This window comes from Tamandua tetradactyla, chromosome 5, assembly GCF_023851605.1.
Source record: "Tamandua tetradactyla isolate mTamTet1 chromosome 5, mTamTet1.pri, whole genome shotgun sequence".
NCBI classification, from domain to species: Eukaryota; Metazoa; Chordata; class Mammalia; order Pilosa; family Myrmecophagidae; genus Tamandua; species Tamandua tetradactyla.
The window spans coordinates 84,138,925-84,157,365 of NC_135331.1; the positions used below are offsets into that span (position 1 = coordinate 84,138,925).

General features: G+C 41.1%; 1 protein-coding gene across 1 annotated transcript in view; it reads left to right on the forward strand.

The window, feature by feature from the left end:
• LOC143683181 (putative olfactory receptor 2I1) overlaps nt 1–17,849 on the forward strand; it is a 33,371-nt gene extending 15,522 nt beyond the window's left edge. Inside the window, exon 4 of the mRNA XM_077159397.1 lies at nt 16,880–17,849. Coding sequence (XP_077015512.1) covers nt 16,880–17,824 — 945 coding nt within the window. The 3' untranslated portion in view covers nt 17,825–17,849. The remainder of the gene's footprint in view (nt 1–16,879) is intronic.
• The last annotated feature ends 592 nt before the right edge of the window (nt 17,850–18,441 follow it).

Genomic DNA, 18,441 nt, shown 5'->3' on the forward strand with positions numbered 1-18,441 from the left:
TTCATTATCCCCCATAAGCCCCAGCTTAGGAACCTCCACTTCTATTTGAAATATGATCTAAAAGACAAAAAGGAACCACCAGTCTTGGACACGTTAAAGGAAATGTATTCTGAAAAAGTATTGCAGATGGACTTCTAAGGAGCTCCAATACTCACTCCTCGTCCAAAAACAGCTAGTGGGCAGGAAGAAACTATCTAAAACAAGTATTCTGGGGCTTCAAAGACTAGGAGAGCACTGTAGGTCATCCAGGAAAGAGTGGGACAAAGAGGATGAGAAACTGAGGTAAGGAACTGTGAGTGACTCACTCTGCAGCAGTTGCTGGTGCCCATACGCCACTCTTGAGGTGAGCCACCTCAGGATCTGGTCCCTATTCTGGCTACTGTGATAAAGAGGGACGTGGAAGTCCTCTTCCCCAAGAATGGGGGTGGGGGGTTTAAGGAATAGTCAAGCGCTGATCAAGGCTTAGGTTGCTGAGTCCTAGTGCTGAACCACTGTTTTAGCCTGACCTGGACAGGGACAGCCCAACCATTGTTTTAACCCTGCCCCTGACAGGGGAGAAGTGGGTAGATGTTCAAAGATACCAGGCCTCCTTAGGGCTAAAGGAAACCATTTGCTAAAGAGTGTCATCTGTTCTGAAGGACAGGAAAGCTCAGCTTCAGGGAGTCATCAAAAATCTTTTGGTGTCTTTCCTGAAGACTTGGGATTTCCCCAAGACTTGGGATCCAAGACTTGGGATTTCCCCAAGACTATTAGGAACTGATTTGTGCCCCTTCATGGAGACCTGGCCCTGTTTTATTGGGAAAAACTGTTTTGGGAAATCCTCTTGGAATGACCCTCCTCCCAGAATTTGCTCTCCAGACAAAAGCAGCTAGACACAATGAAAGAAGAGTAAGAAACCCATACAGCTGGACAGTCTGAGAAACAAAAACATAAAGGATCATAAGAGGATTTTATAAACAACTGTGTGCCAATAAACTAGAAAACTTAGATGAAATGGACAATTTTCTAGGAACACATGAGCAACCTACACTGACTCCAGAAGAAACAGTCATTTTTAACAAACCAGTTACAAGTAAAGAGATTGAATTGGTCATCAAAAATCTTCCAACAAAGAAAATCCCAGGACAAGAAGGCTTCACAGGTAAATTCTACCAAACATTCAAAGAAGAAATAATACCAATCTTGCTCAAACTCTTACAAAAAATTGAAGAGGAGGGAACACTACTTAACTTGTTCTATGAAGCCAACATCACCTTAGTACCAAAGCTATATAAAATACTACAAGAAAATAAAAGCATAGACCAATGTCTCCAATGAATATGGATGTGAAAATCCTTAATAAAATACTAGCAAATCAAATCCAATAGCACATTAAAAGACTTTTACACCATTATCAAATGGGTTTTATCCCAGGTATGCAAGTGTGGTTCAACACAAGAAAACCAATTAATGTAATACACCACATTAACAAATCAAAGGAAAAAGACTACATGATTGTCTCTGTTGATGCAGAAAAGGTATTTGACAAAGCCAACATCCTTTCTTGTTGAAAACACTTCAAAATGTAAGAAGGACATTTCCTCAACTTGATAAAGGACATATATAAAAAACCCACAGCCAACACTGTACTTAATGGTAAAAGACTGAAAGATTTCCCTGTAAGATAAGGAACAAGGCAAGGATATCTTGTTGTCAAGATATCCACTGTCCACTGTCACCACTGTTATTCAACATTGTGCTAGAAGTTCTAGCTAGAGCAGTCTAGCAAGAAAAAGAAATAAAAGGAATCCAAATTGGAAAGGAAAAAGTAAAACTTTCCCTATTTGCAGATGACATGATCTATAACAAAGCTACTATAAATGAGTCCAGCAAAGTGGCAGGATACAACATCAATGCACAAAAACCAGTAGTGTTTCTATATACTAGTAATGAAATTCTGAGGAGGAAATCAGGAAACAATTCCATTTACAATAGCAAGTAAAATAATCAAATATCTAGGAATAAATTTAACTAAGGATGTAAAGGACTTATAAACTGAAAACTACAAAACATTGCTAAGAGAAATCAAAGAAGGCCTAAACAAATGGAAGGACAATCTGTGTTCAATTGATTCATCTTAATTGAATTAAAATAATTCCACCCAAATTGATTTGTAGATTCAGTGTAACCCCAGTAAAAATTCAGACAGCCTGCTTTGCAGAACTGGGGAAGTCAATTATCAAATTTATTTGGAAGCGTAAGATATTTTGGCCTTGAAAAGCCAAAAATATCTTGAAACCGGAGAATGAAGTGGAGGACTCACACTTCCTAATTTAAAGCATATTGCAGTGCTACAGTAGTCACCCAGCATGGCAACGGCATAAAGATAGACATACTGATCAATGGAATCAACTTGAGAGTTCAGATGTAGACCCTCACATCTATGGCCAGTAGATATTTGGCAAGGCTGCCAAGAGTTCAGATGTAGACCCTCACATCTATGGCCAGTAGATATTTGGCAAGGCTGCCAAGTCCACTCAACTGGAATAGAATAGTATCTTCAACAAAGGGTACATGGAGAACTGGATAGCTGCATGTAAAAGAATGAAGGAGGAATCCTATCTCACAGAATATACAAAAAGTAAATCCAATTGGACCAAAGACCTAAATGTAAGAATCAGGACCACAAAACTCCTTGAAGAAAATGTAGGGAAGCATCTTCAAGATCTTGTGGTAGTAATTTGGGCAGAGAATAAAAAAGTAGTTGCAAATATTAAATTTCCCCTCTTGGGGAATTCCTGATATTTTCACAAGCATAGGGAACTACCAATTTGAAAGGCTTAGACCCTGAACTTCGGGCTTGCCTTTCTGAAATTTATTCCTATAAAGGAGAAGCTAAGCTTACTTATGATTATGCCTAAGTTTATGTCAGAGAAGTTCCTTTGTTGCTTAGATGTGGCCTCTTTCTATATACCAACTCAGCAGGTAAACTCACTGCCCTCCCCTCCTTGTGGGACATGGCTCCATGGGTATAAATCCCCCTGGCAATGTGAAACATGACTCCTGGGGATGAGCCTGGACCTGGCATCATCACTTTGAGAAAACCTTCTTGACCAAAAGAGGGACAAGAAATGAAACAAAATTAAGTTTCAGTGGCAGAGAGACTTCAAATAGAGTCAAGAGGTCATCCTTGAAGTTATTCTTATGCATAATATACAAGTATTGGAGAAGATGCAAAGAAATAAGAACACTCATTCACTGCTGATGGAAATGTAAAATGGTGCAGTTGTGGTGGAAGACGGTTTGGCTGTTCCTCAGGAAGCTAAGTATGGAACTGCCATATGATCCAGCAACCTCTACTAGATACACATCTGGAAATACTAAAAACAGACATTCAAACAGACATTCACACCCTAATGTTCAAAGTGGCATTATTCATAATTGCCAAAAGCTGGAAGCAACCCAGATATCCATCTAAAGAAGAAAGGATAAGTTCCAGGAAGATGGCAGAATAAGATAGGCCGAGTTCATCCCTGCTCCAAGGACCAGGTAAAGAAGGGACAGGAAGGTGATTAAGACAACGATTCCAGGGTATAAGTAACCTGTGAGGGTCTTGGTCCTGGTTGAAAAATCTAAAGAATTGAGATACGGAGAACCGGGGACCATCTGGCTGGTGCAAACAGCCTAATGTCCCCCTTTCCACACAGAAGCCTGGAGCCTTCAGTACTACAAGGACAGGGGAACAGAGACTAGGCATTAAGCCAAGCTATGTTCTTTCAACAGGCTACTCTCACAGGCACAACTCCACAACCTGCAACTCACCCCACACCCCACTCCCTGTGCACCTGAACTCCATCATCTGCCCCCTCACGCTCCAAGCGCCCCTGCCCTACTACCATGCCCCCACATGTACCCACCCAAAACACACATATGCCTACCCCAGCCCAATCCAGCTCTCTGTGCAAGCCCTGACACTGCCTTCCTGTGATCCAGCTCCCCCTCCCTGCCCCCTGCAGGTGGGTGCCAGCACATAAAGGTTGTAGGCCCTTATCTTCATATCTAGGCTACATCCAACCCCAGTCCATACCTTCGCACAACCCCAATCCACCCCCCAGTAAGCTCAGCACATATGTATATCAGTTTATGGTCCTCCAAAATCCAGCATGTGCATGATCCCCAGTTATGTCCCCCAGCTCATAGCAAGCACTGACCTCACAACCAGGCCACCCCCACCCCCAGCCCACACAAATGCAACCCCAGTCTGCTGCCCTGAGCTCTGTGCATGTACACACAGGGCCTTGCTTCCTAGATCAGTGTACACCAGGCCTTGCCTCCCAGACCCATGCCCTCATACATCCACATCCTCCCCACCACTGGGTGCCCAAGCATTTATGCACTGACTTTTTGATCCTTGCACTCTAACCCCTGTCCCGCAAGTGTGCTCACTTGCACCACCCCCAGCACAAGGTGCTCATGGGTGAATCTGTTCTACATAGCCCCCACCCTCTACAGATGTGTATACATGTGCACCCCTGTTCCAAACCCCTGACACCCATGCATGTGTGCCAAGGCACTGCCCACCCAACAACACCCTCCACCCAGACCCATGTCCTGCAACTCTGGTGACCCTGCAACTCTGGTGACCTGTGCCCACACATACACACTCCCACATCAATATCCAGGACCCTCTGGATCCACCCACTCTAAGCAAGGACACATGCACAACCAGGCCTCATCACATACCCCAACCTCTGTGTCATCTACCCTACTACCTGATAACCATGACCCCCGCAATCCACAAGCCCATTCACATCCTACGTGCACATCAACCCCTGTGCATCCATTCAACCTCTCATCTGCCTCCCACAGCACTGTATCTCTGTGTCTCCCACTCTGCACACTGCTCCTCCACTCCAAAGTCAGCCTGAGCTGCACCCCATATCTTCAGCTACTACACCACACCTCCACAACCCCACAACCCACACCCCATGCTCAAAGGCATCAGCATAGCATCCCGAACCTGCATCTATACCTGCACTGCAACTCATCACCACACTGTTGTGCGCCCTGCACCCCACATCCTGCTCCACCTCCATCCATCATATATAAAGTTTAGACTACTGAAGGAAATCAACTTCCAAAGTAAACCTATCAAGATATTTATATACCTCAAAGACAATAGAAGATTACTATGCATATCATGCAGACAGATATAACCCAGCCTAATCACAAAATTTAAACACCATAGGAGACACAGACTTTGGAATAACTAATCAAATATGTTCATTTAACTCTACTAAATAAAATCAATGGAATAGCTAATGACATGGAGGAGATCAAGAGACACTAGAAAAGCATAAAGAAGAATTTGAAAAAATAAATAGAAAAATAGCAGATATCACAGAGATTAAAAATTCAATAGACCAAATAAAAAATAAACTCAAGACACAACAGCAGATCTGAAGAGGCAAAAGAAAGAATAAGTGAACAAGAGGACAGAAAAACTGATTTTGAACACTCAAAACAGCAAATGGCAAAAAAGATGGAAAAATTTGAATTGGATCTCAGGGAAATGATTGACAAAACAAAACACACAAATATAAGAATCATTGGTGTCCCAGAAGGAAAAGAGAACAGTGAAGGGCTAGGATGATTTGCTGAGAAGCTAATGTGGGAAAACTTCCCAACCTTTATAAAAGACATAAATATGTAAATCAAAGAAGCCAAACAAAGCACAAATAGAATGAATCCAAATAGGCCTTCCCCAAGACACATACTAATCAGTCTGTCATATGTTGAAGAGAAGCAGAAAATCCTGAGAGTAGCAAGAGAAAAACAACCTACTACATATAAAGGAAAAAAACATAAGACTGAGTTCAGACTACTCAACTGGCTGTATGGAGGTGAGAAGGCAGTGGCATGATATATTTAAGATCCTGAAAGAAAAAGACTTCCAGCCAATAATTCTGTACCCAGCCAAATTGTATTTCCAAACTGAGGGAGATTTTTAAATTTTCATGGACAAACAAATTCTGAAACAATGTGTCAACAAGAGACCAGCCCTACAAGAAATACTAAAGGGAGTTCTGCCAGTTGGGAGAAAAAGATAGGAGAGGGAGGTCTGGAGGAGGGCACAGAATTGAAGATTACTGGTAAGGATAACCTAAAGGACAAGAAGAGAAAGAGGGAAAAGAATATATGCATCTGACCTATCAAGTATGGCAAGTGTGATACACTTTCTCTGACCACAATGGAGTGAAACTGTATATCAATAAGTAACAAAGAATGAGAATTTTCTTTAAAATTTGGAAATTGAAATAACACACTCTAAAAAAATCAGTGGGTCAAAGAAGAAATGCTAGAGAAATCAGAGGCTATTTGGTGATGAATGAAAATGAGAATACAACATATCAGAAGTTATGGGATGTGGCAAAGGCTGTGCTGTGAGGGAAATTTATTGTCCTAAATGCCTATATTAAAAAAAGAAAGAGCAAAAATTGAGGATGTAACTGCTCAACTGGAGGAACTTGGAAAAGAACAGCAAACTAACCCCAAAGCAAATAGAAAAGAAGAGAAATAACAAAGATTAAAGCAGAGTTAAATGAATGGGAGAACAAAAGAAAAATAAAAAGAATCAATAAAACCAAAAGTTGGTTCTTTGAGAAAATCAATAAAATTGATGGGCCACCAGCAAGGCAGACAAAGAAAAAAAAGAGAGAGGGTACAAATAAACAAAATCAGAAATGAGATGGGTGCTGTACCACAAACCCAATTGAAATTTTTAAAAACCATAAGATAGTACTAAGAAAAACTATATGCCAAAAAACTAGACAACTTAGATGAAATGGAAAAATTCTTGGAAACACATAAACAAGCTACACTGACTCACGAAGAAACAGAAGATCTCAACAAGCCAATCACAAGTAAAGAGATTCAATCAGTCATCAAAAAATCTTCCTACAAAAAAAAAAAAAACCCAGGGCCAGATGGCTTCACAGGAGAATTTTATCAAACATTCCAAAAAGAACTAACATCAATTCTACTCAAACTTTTCCAAAAATTGAGGGAAAAGGAAAACAACCTAATTCATGTTATGAAACTAACATCATTTTAATACCAAAACTTGGTAAAGATGCTATAAGAAAGAAAAACTACAGGCCAATCTCCCTAATGAACACAGATGCAAAAATTCTCAACAAAATACTAACAAATTGAATCCAACAACACAGTAAAAGAATTATACACCATGACCACTTGGGGTTTATATCAGGAATGCAAAGATGGCTCAACACAAAAAAATCAATTGATGTAATACAGCACATTAACAAATCAAAAGGGAAAAATCACATGATCATCTCAATTGATGCTGAAAAACATTTGACAAAATTCAACATCCTTTTCTTATAAAAACAGTTCAAAAGGCAGGAATCAATGGTAATTTCCTCAATATGATAAAGGGTATTTATGAAAACCCAATAGCCAACAGCATACTTGATGGAGAGAGACTGAAAGCTTTCCCCCTAAGATCAGGAACGAGACAACTATACCCTCTGTCACCACTATTATTCTACTTCTACTAGAAGTTCTAAGTAGAACAGTCTGGCAGGAAAAAGAAATAAAAGGCATTCACACTGGAAAGGAGAAAGTAAAACTTTCATTATTTGCAGATGACATGGTACTATACTTGGAAAATCCTGAGAAATCTACAACAAAGTTACTTAAGCTACTAAACAAGTTCAGCAAGGTGGCAGGATATAAAATTATTGTGCAAAAAAATCATAATGTTTCTACACACAAGCAATGACTTAACTGAGGAGTCAGTTAAGAAAAAAATCCATACAAAATAGCAACTAAAAGAATCAAGTACCTAGGAAAATGACCTTGGCTAAGGACGTAAAGGACTTGTACACAGAAAGCTACGTAACATTGTTAAAAGAAATCAAAGTAGATCTAAATAAGTGGAAAGACATTCCCTGCTCATGGATAGATAGGTTAAATATAGTTAAGATGTCAATTCTACCCAAATTGATCTACAGATTCAATGCAGTACTGATCAAAATTCCAACAACCTACTTTGAAGATTTGGAAAAGCTAGTTACCAAATTCACCTGGAAGGGAAAGAAACCTGAATAGCTAAAAGCATCCGAAAAAAGAAGAATGAAGCAAAAGGATTAACAGTTCCTGATTTTAAAACTTATTATAAAGTCACAGTGGTCAAAACAGCGTGGTACTAGCACAAAGATAGAAGCATTGACCAATGGAATTGAATTGAAAAGAAACAGACCACCAAATCTATGATCAATTGAGTTTCGACAAGGCCACCAAATCCACTGAACCAGGACAAAACATTCTTTTCAATAAATGGACGTGGGAGAACTGGATATCAATAGTCAAAAGAATGAAAGAGGATCCTTACCTTACACCCTATATAAAAATTAACTCAAAGTTGATCAAACACCTAAATATAAGAACTAGTACCATAAAGCTTCTAGAAGAAAATGTAGGGAAACGTCTTCAAGACCTAGTAATAGGAGCTTTAAAAATAAAATATAAAAATATAAAAATAAAATATTTATAAAATAATAAAAGCTTCCTAAACTTTACAACCAAAACACAAGTAACAAAAGGAAAGAAATAAATGGGAACTCCTCAAAATCAAATGCTTCTGCACCTCAAAAGGCTTTGTCAAAAAGGTGAAGAGGCAGCCAACTCAATGGGAGAAAATATTTGGAAATCACACATTGGATAAAGGTTTGATATCCTGTATACTTAAAGAAATCATACAACTCAATAACAAAAAAACAAACAATCCAATTATACAATGGGCTAAGGATATGAACAGGCATTTTTCTGAAGAGCAACTACAGATGACTTAAAGAAGGGATAAGCACAATGTGATATAGACATACAATATCACCTGTGGAAAGGAATGAAGTTCTGATAATGGATGAACCTTGAAGATATCACGTTAAGTGAAATAAAACAGATACAAAAAGACAAATGTTGTATGATCTCACTAATATGAACTAATTATAATAAGCAAACTCATAGAGTTAGAATCTAGAATATTGGTTACCAGGAGATAGAATGGGGATAGAGAATGGGGTGTGATGGTTAATTTGTGCAGAATTTCTAATTTGATTGATTATAAATGTTTGGACATGGACAGTAGTGACATAGAACATTATTATGAGTGTAATTAACTGCACTGAATTATGTGTGTGAATCTGGTTGAAAGGGGAAGTTTTGGGTCCTATATGTTGCTAGAAAGAAAGTCAGATAGTAAAACACAGGATTTATAACACAATGAACCCTGTTGTGGATGATGACTGTGTTTAACAGTACAAATATATGAAGTTTTTTCATGAATTAGAATAAATGTATGACACTATTATAGGGCATTACTAGTAGAGCGGTATAGGAGAGAAAAATACACCTAAATGCAAAATATAGACTATAGTTAACAATAATATTTTAATATTCTTTCATCAATTGTAACAAAGTATCACACTAATCCGTGATTGGTGTATCACCAAAGTATCACACAAAGTTTCAACAATAGTGAGGCTTATGGAACATTGTATTTTTTGCATGACTTTCATGTAAACCTACAACTTCTCTGCTATGTTCCAGGGTATGTTCTAGACACTGTGGATACAGCATTAAACAAAGTAGGAAGAAAAAAAAACCCTTATCTTCAACTAGCTTACTTGCTTACATTTTTGTAGGAGAGGTAAAGTGAACAAGTAAACAAGTAAAATATTTGGTCTCCTAGAAAATGGTGAGTGCTAAGGAGAAAGTAATAAGCAGGGAAGGGAATAGGGATACCAGGGGAAAAGATTTAAATTTTAGATTAGGTGGCCAAAGGAACCCTCCCTGAGGATCTGACATTGAAATAAATTTTCTGATGGAAATAAAAGAAGTAACCAAGCAGTTATCCAAGAGAAGCTCATTTCATGCAGAATGCACAGCAAGAACAAAGGCTCTGAGGTGGGCATGGATCTGGTATGGTCTAGAGACAGCAAGAAGGCCATGAGTGGCTGGTGTGGAGTGAATGAGTGGGAGGGGGAGGAAAGAAGGCCAGAGGGGAGCAAGGGGTCACATCAGGTGTGGCAGTGGTTCTCAACAGGGTTGACTTTGCCCTCAAGGAGGAATTTGGTAATGTCTGGAGATGTTTTTGATTGTCACAATTGGGGAGGGGTTCTACTGGCATCTAATGGGTAGAAGCCATGGATGCTGTTACACATCCTACAACATATTAGTCAACTCCCTACAACAAAGAATTAACCAGCCCAGAATGTCAAGAGCTGAAACTGAGAAACTCTGATGTACAGCCTTTTAAGTTTAATTAGGAGGCAATTTTTATTATGAGGTGGAAAAGTGTTGAAAGATTTTCGACAGAGAAGTGACATGATCTAAATCATGCTGTGTTTTAAATGAGTTACTCTGGTCTCTATCTGAGAATACACCAAAAAGAATAAGGGCAGAATCAGGAGACTATTTCAATAATCCAAGTGAGAGATGATCATGGTTTGGACCCAACTAGTTTGGTAGCTCTGCAGATGAAGACAGTTTGTCAGTTTCAGGACATGTTTTTGAAGCTATAGCCAACAGAATTGGCTGACAGATTGTATTTTAGTGAGACAAAGAATATTCTGTACTCCAAGATTTTTATCTGAATGGTAGGGAAGATAAATTGCCTCAAACAGATGAAAAAGTCTACACAAGGAGCATATCTGGGGGGAACATAAGGAGTTCATTTTGTTCTATATTAAGCTTGAGATGTCTATTAGATAACAAAATGATAATGTTCCATCTACAATTTTACTTAAGGGGAAAAGGCCAAGCTACAATATTAATGTGGACTCACTGGCATACAAATAGTGTTTAAAGTCATAAGTTGGATGGGATCAGTTAGGAAAGTTCATGCAGAAAAGAGAAGTGGTACAAGGAATGAACCCTTGCAACTGGCAGGAAGATGAGGAGAGACCAAAAGAGACTGAGAAGGAACAGTCAGGCGGTTTTGATGCTCTGGAAGTTAAGTAAAATGGTGTTTCCAAAAAGAAAGAAAAATCCATTCTATCACATGCTCCTGTTTGGTCCAGAAATATGAGGACTAAAAATTAATCTCTGGACCTGATAATTTAGCAATGTGAAAGTCATTTGTGACCTTTGACAAAAGCAGTTTCAGTGGCAAAGCCTTACTGCAGCCAATTCAAGGTAGCAAGAGGGAAGGTTAAAGACAGTGAGTACAGGCATTTATTTCAAAGAGTTGTGGTATAAAGGCAGGTTAGACATGGGATGGTGGTCTCGTTTGCTAGATGCCAGAGTGCAGTTTATCAGAAATGGAATGGCTTTTAAAAGGGGGAATTTAATAAGTTGCTAGTTTACAGTTCTAAGGCTGTGAAATTATCCAAATTAAAACAAGTCTATAGAAACCTCCAATTTAAGGCATCCAGGGAAAAATGCTTTGGTTCAAGAAAACCAATGACATTCAGCGTTCCTCTCTCACCTGGAAGGGCACATGACAAACATGGCAGCATCTGCTGGCTTTCTCTCCAGACCTCTTGCTTAATGAAGCAACCTGGGAAGCATTTTCCTTCTTCATCTTCAAATGTCACTGGCTGGTGGACTCTCTGCTTCGTGGCTCTGCAGCATTCTGAAGCTTTCTCCAAAATACTTCTTTATAGGATTTTGGTAAACTAACCAAGACCAATGTAGAATGGGTGGAGACACATCTCCTTCTACTCAAGTTTAATACCTACAATAGATTGACTCACATCTCCATGGAGATAACCTAATCAAGTTTCCAGTCTATAGTACTGAATAGGGATTAGAAGAAACCATTACTCCCACAAGATTAATTAGGATTAAAACATGGCTTTTCTAGGGTACATAAATCCTCTCAAACCAGCACAGATAGATGGTAATTGGAGAGAAGAGAGGTCAAGAGAAGATCATTTTTTATGAGAAATAAACATTTGTTTATGTGTGATGGAGATCTGCTAGAGAAAGAAAATAATGATCAGGAGGAGGGGGAAGGATAGAATTATATTCTTACAAAAACACAAAGGGATGGAAGCCAGTGGACAAATGGAGAAACGAGCATCAGACAGAAACACAAATAGTTTACTCCGAGAAGTATCAGGAAAAAAGTAAAGTGTATGAGCATAGTTGCAAGTAGGGGAGCAGATGTGTTAGTGAGAGCTTGTGGGAGTTTTGTCTGATTTCCTTAATTTCAGTGAAATGTTAATTAACTTTATTGTCTGAGAAAGGATATTATCTAAGAGAGAGGGAGTATTGGGGATTTGAGGAGAAATGAATAAGCATGTGTACTGGTATGAATCTATTGTGGACCCCAGAAAAGCCAGGCCATTTAATCTTCGTTCGGTATTGCTGGGTGGGAGTTTTTTGATTATCCGTGGAAATGTGACTCACCCAATTTGGGTAGTAAATTGGATTAGACGATTTCCATTCAGATGTGTCTCCACCGATTCAAGATGGAGTTCCTTACTGGAGCCCTTTAAGAGGAAACCATTTTGTGAAAAGCTTTAGAGCCATAAGAGCCCATGCAGTCAGAGACCTTTGGAGATGAAGAAAGAAAAATCCCCTGGGAGAGCTTCATGAAACAAGGAGCCTGGAGAGAAAGCTAGTAGATGTCACCATGTTTGCCATGTTTACCATGTGCCTTCCCAGTTGAGAGAGAAACCCTGATCTTGTTGAACCAAGGTATCTTTCCCTGGATTGAACATTTCTATTCCCTTGCTTTAATTTGACTGTTTGCATGGCCCTAGAACGGTAAACCTCAAACTCAATAAATTTCACTCTTTAAAAACAGTTCTATTTCTGGTATATTGCATTCCGGCAGCTTACTAACTAAAACAGCATGTATGAATGACCTAAGAGAACAAGAGAGGGCCATAGGGAATATTCTCTGATTGCTGGATAGCGTCACATCACCCCCTTACAGTTAGTGGTCATGGATGTAGAGCGAAACCTCTCAGCATAGCAATGTGCTTTTCCCCAGCCACAGTCAGCTGAACAAATGGAGGGAGAGAGTGAAATTAGAGTTGTATTTAAGTAGGATAGTGATTCAGCCCAGAGAGTATACCAAAGTAAAAGGAGGCAGGAGTAGTGAAAGCAGGAGTGCAGGGGAGTAATTACAACAATGGACCAGGGAATCTAAGGAGAAGCAAAGATGTGGGGGAGGGGAGGGAGAGTGATAAATTCCCAGACCTCTAACTGAGAAGGAACTGAGAGGAGAAGTTGTAGGAAGTATAATCTATATGGATGCTGGAGAGAGTGAGCATGAGCCAGGAGCAAAATTCTCCAAAGAATGAGAGATGCTTGAGGGGTGAGGAGGGGGTGACAGCCACAAGGAGGGGTAGTGGGCAGAGGTCAATAACATGAGCATCAAAGATGTGTTCCAATGGGAGGATTACTTCATAATATCTACATCTCTAACAGATAAGGATTTGTTTTTTGTTTGGTTTGGCTTCACATTTTACAAATGATGACACTGAGAGTCACTGAAGCTAAGCAGCTTGCTTAAGGTCACTCAACCAGAGAATGAAATTCCAATCCAGCTAAAACATAGGATTCAGAAATGTCAAAAGTGTCAAACTTCAAACTCAATAAATTCCACTCTTTAAAAGCAGTTCTATTTCTGGTATATTGCATTCCGGCAGCTTACTAACTAAAACAGCATGTATGAATGACCTAAGAGAACAAGAGAGGGCCATAGGGAATATTCTCTGATTGCTGGATAGCGTCACATCACCCCCTTACAGTTAGTGGTCGTGGATGTAGAGCGAAACCTCTCAGCATAGCAATGTGCTTTTCCCCAGCCACGGTCAGCTGAACAAATGCAGGGAGAGAGTGTAATTAGAATTGTATTTAAGTAGGATAGTGATTCAGCCCAGCTTCACATTTTACAAATGATGACACTGAGAGTCACTGAAGCTAAGCAGCTTGCTTAAGGTCACTCAACCAGAGAATGAAATTCCAAACCAGCTAAAACATAGGATTTAGAAATGTCAGTGAAAAGGAACTATGCTGTCTCTGTCCTCCACACACTGGCAGAGATGCACTATCCTAAAATGACTTTCACTTCTCCCCCTGGGGGACTTCTCTCTGGACACCTCTATGCCAAGCACTAATTAAGATGTGGGACACAGATTTCCCAGAGCTCTGTCCTCTCTTCTAAATAGCACAGGGACTGATTCCCCTGTTTGTACTCATTACTTACCATCAAGTTTCCCCCTTGTCTCCAACAGCTATGCCCTTTAGAATCAGAGAGAATATTTTTTCTACCACCACTGGCTCATGCTGATTCTATGTATTCTGTAGTTCTCACATTGCTGGGACCCTATTACGGGCACTCCAGGAATAGACATCAGCAACTCTGCTGAATCTTAATGTTTCACAGGGCTTGTTATCCAAAGACATTTTATCTATTCTTCTGCTGACCAGCAAGATGGCATCCACCCCACATCGTCTTCCTGAGGGCTTGGCTCTGTTCTCAGGCACCCCTTCCAGCAATCAACACAGGCATACAATTGGATCTTTCTTTAACCCTTCCCATCACAATTCTGAACTCAGAGAAACCAGAGCAGAATCAAGAGGCCAACTTACCACCTGGAAACTGAAGGTCTAAAGATCAGTGCCAGAGACTAAGAAATGAAGGTTAGTTTGTCATTACATTGCCATGGGGAAAAATGGCCTTGTGGATAAGGAGCACATTCTAGTATCCCAAATGAGGTTTGGAGACACGTTGCAGAATATTTTGTACAGCTGATTTGCCTTGTGTATGCATGAGGGGGATGATGGGTTATATGTTTATGTGAGCTATGTAGAGCTATGTATTTGATGATTGTTCATACATGTAATAGGAGCATTTTCTGTGGAATTTTATTAGTGTGTGCATTTTTGTGTGAGAAGAGTTTGATGTGCTTGGAGGGGAGTGGTTTAGGGTTGGTGCGTGTCTAGGTGATCGTAGCATTGGAGAATTTACTTTTCTGAACTCAACACTAAAGCCACCATTGGACAATAAGCATGACTATTACTTCTTGCACTTTATCTTTCTCCCATACGACCCCAAGACTGTCAAATTTTCTATAAATAAAGATCAGACTTTGCAGGTTCTTTTATCCTCCATGGTCCCACACATAATAGAGACAGATTTTTTTTAAAAAAAGCAAGGAATTCAGAGTCAATCAGATTTAGGTTCAAATCCTGTCAGTGTATACATACTAGATGATTTGGGCAAGTTTCTTAACCTCAATTAGCCTACTACACTAATCTATAAAAAGGACTATTATAATTTACAGGAGGGTGAAGATCAGGGTTAATAAATGAAAAGGATATAAATTTTCATCCCTGATCTGTCACTCCTAGCGTAGGATCCCTCCAAAACCCTGTTTCTTCATTTGTGAAATATGGATGGTAATAGTTAATTATAGAATACTTACTGTATGTTCTAAAGCAATGTCCTAGGAATTTTTACCCTGCTTAACCTACTTACTCCACTTCATTTAACAGATAAGGAAACTGAAGAACAGATACATTAAGTAACATGCCTATGTTGCTCAGCAGGGAAATGACATCTGCAAGCCTCTAACTCAGACAGTCCAGCTCCAGAAACATTTTTCTTAATCACATTAATACATGCCTCAGCCTAGTAATGGTAAATGAGAAAACCATATAAACATGATAGTTTGTTAGTAAAAGAAGGGATTTATCCCTCTGAAAATAAAAAGCTAAGAGGTTATGATATTTAAATTAAGAATACCAAATGTGATGTCTAAACTGTTATCCATGTATTGATGACACCCATCATAAAACACACAGTAGAAATATTTTATTAACTTCTATCTACTACATCAACTATTATGGTTTCTGTACTGTTAGGACACATGATTTGACAACACTCTCAAGGAATTAAAGGCTCTGTTTCCCCTCTTTATTTTATTTTTTAGCAATATTTATTGAGTTTAGAGCCAGGGGGAATAGGACAGGAAACTTAGAATTCATCTACTTCAAACTCTTCATTGTGTGCATGAAAAAATTGAGGCAGAGGATAATGAAGTGACTTCCCCATGTCAAATAACTGCCGAATGGCAGTTATGCTACCCAGAAGTCAGGTCTCATGGCTTCTGGCCTAGTGTTTTTCTTCTAACAGCTGGTTATAGATTTAAAGGCTGGAATGCATGTGCTGATCTGTGCTACTCAATATCATCACTCTAGATCTTAGGGCAGGAGGGACATGGGCATGAAAGCAGTCTCTAATCAGTACAGATTATGCATCCATAGTCAGCAGTGTGATGGGTTGCATTAATAAAACTAGGGCATCTAAAATAAGGGAGGTGATAGTTCTGATCTACCAAGTATTTGTTTGACCAAACCTGGGGTATTATACTTATTTTTAGAACCGCACATTTTCAAAGAAGGGAGAGGGAGCCACAATGTGCAATCTGTCTTCAAATACCTGAAGGGTGGTCACGTGGGAGGAAAACTAGATTTCTTCTTTAGCCCCTACAACCAGATTTGGAAACAAGGTTGGCCTGAGTACAAGCCCCGCCATCCACTGACTAGCTACAATTTTGAAACAATTTACTTAGCTTTTCTGGGCCTCAATTTATTCCTCTATAAAATGGAGGTTCTATCTTCCACATAGGATCTTGTAAATATATAAACCAAAAATAGTAAATATTTGGCTCTATTCCTAAACTAAGAAATCAAGGCTGTAAATGAGGTAACAAAATGGTACAGAAACATGGAATATGAGTCCATCCCTTTCCCCACCCCAACCCCACATCACGCAGTTTTTACTGCTTGTGAGAGACAGTATCACCCTTTACATCTGGTCCTTTCTAACATTCTTGGAGTTTTCCTCTTTTAGGCCAACCAGAGCACAGAGCAGCGCTTTCTCTTGCTGGGTTTCTCCGACTGGCCCTCCCTGCAGCCAGGCCTCTTCGCCCTTGTCCTCCTCTGCTACCTGATGACCCTGGCGGGGAACTCGGCGCTGGTGCTGCTGGCGGTGCGCGACCCGCGCCTGCACACGCCCATGTACTACTTCCTGTGCCACCTGGCCCTGGTGGACGCCGGCTTCACCGCGAGTGTGGTGCCGCCGTTGTTGGCTAACTTGCTGGGCTGGGCGCGCCGGCTGACTCGGGCAGGCTGCATGGCGCAGCTGTGCGTGTCGCTGGCGCTGGGCTCATCCGAGAGCGTCCTCCTGGCCGTGATGGCAAGGGACCGCGCGGCCGCCGTGTGCCGCCCGCTGCGCTACGCCGGGCTCGCCTCGCCCCGCCTCTGCCGCGTGCTGGCCGGCGCCTCCTGGCTGGGCGGCATCGCCAACTCTGCGGCGCAAACGTCGCTTCTGGCCGCGCAGCCTCTGTGCGCGCCCTACCAACTGGACCACTTCATCTGCGAGCTACCCGCGCTGCTCAAGCTGATCTGCAGCGGCGGCGGCCAAGATTCCACCGAGCGCCAGATGTTTGTTGCCCGCGTGGTCATCCTGCTGCTGCCGTCGGCTGTCATCCTGGCCTCCTACGGCGCCGTGGCCCGCGCTGTGTGGGGCATGAGGAGCCGCGGAGGCCGGAAGAAAGCGTTAGGCACGTGTGGGTCCCACCTGACCGCCGTCTGCCTGTTCTGTGGCTCAGCCATCTACACCTACCTGCAACCCACGCACAGCTACAATCAAAGGCGGGGCAAGTTCATCTCGCTCTTCTACACCGTGGTCACACCCGCCCTCAACCCACTCATCTATACCTTGAGGAATAAGGAGGTGAAGGGGGCAGGGAGGAGGTTCCTGGGGAGCCTGGGGAGAAGGCAGGCAGGACAGTGAGTGAGGAGGGAAAGTAAGAACCTGTCAGCCCAGTACCCAAGAATGGAAACGCTGTTGGAGAGTCAGTCAGTTTCGCTTCATGCTGTCCACTTCTTAATGAAAATCTGCAAGATTTGTCTTCAGGGAGCCCAAGGTTAATGGGGAGATTAACCCTTCCCATCTTCAGGTACTGTTCTGATTCGTGAGGGAAAATCTGTATATCCTCTCTACATACAGGTTTAGGGAGGAGGAAATGGTTCTCGGGCTTTTCTCCCAAGCTGAAAAGGGAGGAGGCATTATCCGGGAGAGATCTCCCCATTGTCAGGAGACACAGTAACCAACCCTCAGACTCCATATGCAGGTGAGATGATGTGTTTCATAATGCTTATCTTTATTAGCTTTCCCCAGTTTCTGCTACCAGGGCTCTCTCTGTTTGAGAACGGAATCAAAGACCTTGCCCTGCATGAGACTCCATCCAGAAAAAGGAGACATGGTGTCTTTTCTTGAGGAAACAGTCCAAATGGAGACATAATACCCACCTGGCCAGGTGACCAGTGCCCGTGACAGGGCACCTGACCCATAAAAGTGATGAGGAATACTCCTAAGTGTGATGAGTTGTGCTGGGTGAGGTTAAGTTG